At 55.4% G+C, this 4,414-nt stretch overlaps 1 protein-coding gene across 1 annotated transcript in view; it reads left to right on the top strand.

The window, feature by feature from the left end:
* The window catches only part of HID1 (HID1 domain containing), a 21,063-nt gene that overhangs the window by 13,206 nt on the left and 3,443 nt on the right, over nucleotides 1-4,414 (top strand). Inside the window, exons 11-14 of the mRNA XM_010856492.1 lie at nucleotides 112-263; nucleotides 362-440; nucleotides 1,736-1,900; nucleotides 4,374-4,414. Of these exons, the coding sequence (XP_010854794.1) occupies nucleotides 112-263; nucleotides 362-440; nucleotides 1,736-1,900; nucleotides 4,374-4,414 (437 nt within the window). The remainder of the gene's footprint in view (nucleotides 1-111; nucleotides 264-361; nucleotides 441-1,735; nucleotides 1,901-4,373) is intronic.

Genomic DNA, 4,414 nt, shown 5'->3' with positions numbered 1-4,414 from the left:
GACCTACCGGGAAGGGCTTCTCCCCCCACCTCCACCCCAAGATGGGTCCCTGCCCTGGACTCCCTCGCCGCCCCACCCAGCGAGGTGACCCTCCCACGCCCCGCGCCGCAGCTCGGGTGGGCCTGATGCACATCGGTGTCTTCATCCTGCTGCTTCTGAGCGGGGAGCGGAACTTCGGGGTGCGGCTGAACAAGCCCTACTCCGTGCGCGTGCCCATGGACATCCCGGTCTTCACCGGCACCCACGCCGACCTGCTTATCGTGGTAAGTCGGGGGGAACCTGGAAGTCTGGGGGTGACGTGCCCTCGGCCGAGACTGGAGACGGCGGGGGCCCCGTGGCTGACCCCCTGCTCCCCGCATAGGTTTTCCACAAGATCATCACCAGCGGGCACCAGCGGCTGCAGCCCCTCTTCGACTGTCTGCTCACCATCGTGGTCAACGGTAGGGCGCGGACCAGGGCGCGCCTTTCCCACGATCACCACCAGGGGGCGCCCGGCCACAGGCTGACCTGCCACGGGCTCCCTGGTTCAAACCTGCTGGGTCCAATAGAAATATTAACATAAGGGCATCTAAGTGCCTACAGGGCTTCCCAGGTGACCCAGAGGTAAAGAGCCCACCTGCCAATGCAGGAAACGCAGGAGACTCGGGTTCGATCCCAGGGTTGGGAAGATCCCCTACAGAAGGGAATGGCAAGCCACTCTAGTACTCTTGCCTGGAGAATCCCATGGACAGAGAAGCCTGGCGGGCTACAGTCCCTGGGGTCGCAAGGAGTTGGACACAGCTGAGCACAAAACACAGCAACAACAGACAAAGTACCTACTGGTCAATTTTCTTCCTTCCTTCCTTCTCTCTCTCTTTCATTTTTACCCCTTTTTTCTTTCTTAATTTTTTGACTGCACTGTGGCATCCTATTTCCTCAACCAGGGCTCAAAACTGGGCCTTGCATCACTGGCTCCATCCCACAGATCTTACCTGAAAATGCATTTGTGAACAAGACAGCCACCGACCCTGCCCCATCCCGGTGAGGGAGAAAGATACGAGGAAAGATCAGTCTATGACAGATCGGTCTGTGAAGTCAAGCTGTGTGCAGCCTTGCGTCTCTGACTCCCCCTTCACAGGCTGTGCAGAAAATCTGTATATAGTTATATGTGGAATATCAGCTTGATATTCTACTTAATTAAAAAAAAAATTTTTTTTGTTTTGGCTGTACTACATGGCTTGCAAGATCTTAGTTCCCCAACCAGAGATGGGACCTAGGCTCCCTGCAGTGGGAGCTCAGAGTCCAAACCATTGGGCCACCAGGGAATTCCCAGCTTGGTATTCTAGAAAGATGTAAAGGTCCTGAGTTTGTATCCCTGCCCATCACTTTATAACTGGGCAATTCTGGGCAAGTTTATGAACCTCTCTGAACCTCAGTTTTCTCATCTGCAAAATGGGAATGGTCTCCTGTATCTACCTCCCTCTCAGGTTCGAGGAGGAGTGGGGGAGATGGAGTGTGTGAGTGGCTTTGTAAACATGGCTGTCCACGGGGAGGGGCCCAGGTGCAGCCCTGGGGCTCTGAGGAGGCATGGCCAGTGCGGCCTTGGCCTCTGGGGCTCGGTCTTCCTGATTTTGGGGGGGACTTCCCAGACGGGGCAGGGAGGGTGTGGGAGCGGGAGCACCATGTCCCTCCCAGGCCCTGGGTGAGCAGGCCCAGTTGGTGGGGCCCCGGAAGTAAGCCGACCCCTCCCCTGTAGTGTCGCCCTACCTCAAGAGCCTGTCCATGGTGGCCGCCAACAAGCTGTTGCACCTGCTGGAGGCCTTCTCCACCACCTGGTTCCTCTTCTCCACCGCGCAGAACCACCACCTGGTCTTCTTCCTCCTGGAAGTCTTCAACAACATCATTCAGTACCAGTTTGATGGTGAGGCGCCGGCCCAAGCCCCTGGCCTGGCCTTAGGGATGGGGGGATCCGGGATGGGCAGTGGGCGAGGACTCCTTCCCGTCTGAGGAGGACACAGCCCTCCGGCCCCCAGTTTGTTTGTCCTGCATGCATTTATTGAGTGCCTGCTGTATACCAAGCCCTGGGCCCGGTGAGGGGATTCAGTGGGAAACTGAGCAGAGTGCCTCCTGCCCCGTTGAACTCGAAGCTGGGGAGGGAGGCATGGAGGGGGACTCTAAACAGATGGTTACCCAGACAAACAGGTCATCTTAAGTCTGATGGGAGGGAAGTTCAGGGTGTCACGGGACTGCTGGGTGTCAGAGATGCTGGGCTGCCTGGTGTCAGTTAGGGCCTTGCCACTTAGCTCTTAGGGGAGGAGGAGAAGGGGGTGACAGAGGATGAGATGGCTGGATGGCATCATGACTCAGTGAACACGAGTTTGAGCAAACTCCAGGAGATGATGAAGGACAGGGAAGCCTGGCATGCTGCAGTCCATGGGGTCACAAAGAGTTGGACACAACTTAGTAACTGAACAACAATGGATACACTTTTGATGATATCTGGTAATCAGACATTTTGTTAAGTGCTAGACTGATGGAGTGGAGAAGGCAATGGCACCCCACTCCAGTACTCTTGGCTGGTGAATCCCATGGACAGAGGAGCCTGGTAGGCTGCCGTCCATGGGGTCGCTAAGAGTCAGGCACGACTGAGCGACTTCCCTTTCACTTTTCACTTGCATGCATTGGAGAAGGAAATGGCAACCCATTCCAGTGTTCTTGCCTGGAGAATCCCAGGGATAGAGGAGCCTAGTGGGCTGCTGTCTATGGGGTCACACAGAGTCGGACATGACTGAAGTGACTTAGCAGCAGCAGCAGCAGACTGATGGAGATCAATAGGATGCATTCTCATCCTCGAAAAGCTCTGTGTTTAGAGGAGGCAGACATGTACACATGTAACTAAAATGCAGCCCTTTTTGCTATAATGTGGTGGTTTAGTCGCCAAGTCACATCCGACTCTTGTGACCCCATGGACTGTAGCCTGCCAGGCTCCTCTGTCCATGGGATTCACCAGGCAAGAACACTGGAGTGGGTTGCCATTTCCTTCTCCATTTTCTATAATAAAATTATATGTATTGGGGGTTAATATATGCACACTACTGAATATAAAATAGTTAAGCAGCAAGGACCTATTGTATAGCTTAGGATTGTTGTTTAGTTGCTAACTCGTGTCCCTGATTCTGGGAAAGATTGAAGGCAGGAAGAGAAGGGGGCGATAGAGGATGAGATGGTTGGATGGCATCTCCGACTCAATGGACATGAGTTTGAGCAAGCTCTGGGAGATGGTGAAGGACAGGGAAGCCAGGCGTGCTGCAGTCCATGGGGTCGCAAAGAGTCGGACACAACTGAGCAACAACAATGAACACTGAGCTCTGTGACTGTGTACACATCAGCTCCCTGAGCCTCAGTTTCATCTGTAAGATGATCGTAATAATAGTACTAAGAATCCCTATCTCAGAGGGTGTTGGGAAGACTAAGTGAAATAATCCAAGAAAGTCACTTGCCTGTGACTTAAATATTAACAGTTGTTATCATTTCCAGAATAAGTAATATTTGCACTAATTGATCGGGGATGAAGGGCTTTCCAGGTGGCTCAGACGGTAAGGAATCCACCTGCCAGTGCAGGAAACCTGGGTTTGCTCCCTGGGTCAGGAAGATCCCCTGGAGAAGGGAATGGCAACCCACTCCAGTATTCTTGCCTGGAGAATCCCAGGGTCAGAGTCGATGGGGTCACAAGAGAGTCGAACATGACTGAATGACTGACACTAACTCATCAGGGATGAATGGGGTAGGAACAGTAGAAAACACAGAGGGGCACAGTCTACACGCAGACGCTGGGGCGAGATGTGGCCGTAGGAGTGGGCGGTGCGCAGCGGGGACCCTGGCGGGTCGGGAGCGGGCCGGGGCGGGGCAAGCGGTGGGACGGCAGGGCACTGAAGCCCCGGAAAGTACTCCTGTCTCCCTCAGAGCCAAGGGCGTTCAGCGTGGGCACACGCCGTATGGTCCTTCCTCCTGGTGACCTGGCTTGGGGAACCGTCAAAATATTGAACAGCTGGCTTAGCGGGACCCTGACATGCTGGGCCCACCCAGCTTTGCCAGGTGTTGCCCCTTCATGCTGGGTGGTGAGAGGGTCCCCCGGGTACCAGGGAGGGGCAGGGGTGAGCTCAGCCCAGAAGCTCTTTTGCTGACAGGTGGCATCCTGGAGTCGCCTCAACCCACCCCCCTGCCCCCAGCACCAACCCTGCCCACACTCCCCATCTTCTGTGCTCTTTGCTGTCGCCTCCCCCTGGGGTAGACACCCCTCTTGTCCTCCAAGCTCTTCCCACCCCAGGAAGCCGCTCTGGTGCAGGGGATGGCGAGGGGGCCTCGCTGAGACACCCACCCCTCCCCTCCCACAGGCAACTCCAACCTGGTCTACGCCGTCATCCGGAAGCGCAGC

Source organism: Bison bison, unplaced genomic scaffold, assembly GCF_000754665.1.
Source record: "Bison bison bison isolate TAMUID 2011002044 unplaced genomic scaffold, Bison_UMD1.0 scf7180017864371, whole genome shotgun sequence".
In the NCBI taxonomy this organism is placed as follows: Eukaryota; Metazoa; Chordata; class Mammalia; order Artiodactyla; family Bovidae; genus Bison; species Bison bison.
This window is presented reverse-complemented; position numbering and strand designations above follow the sequence as displayed.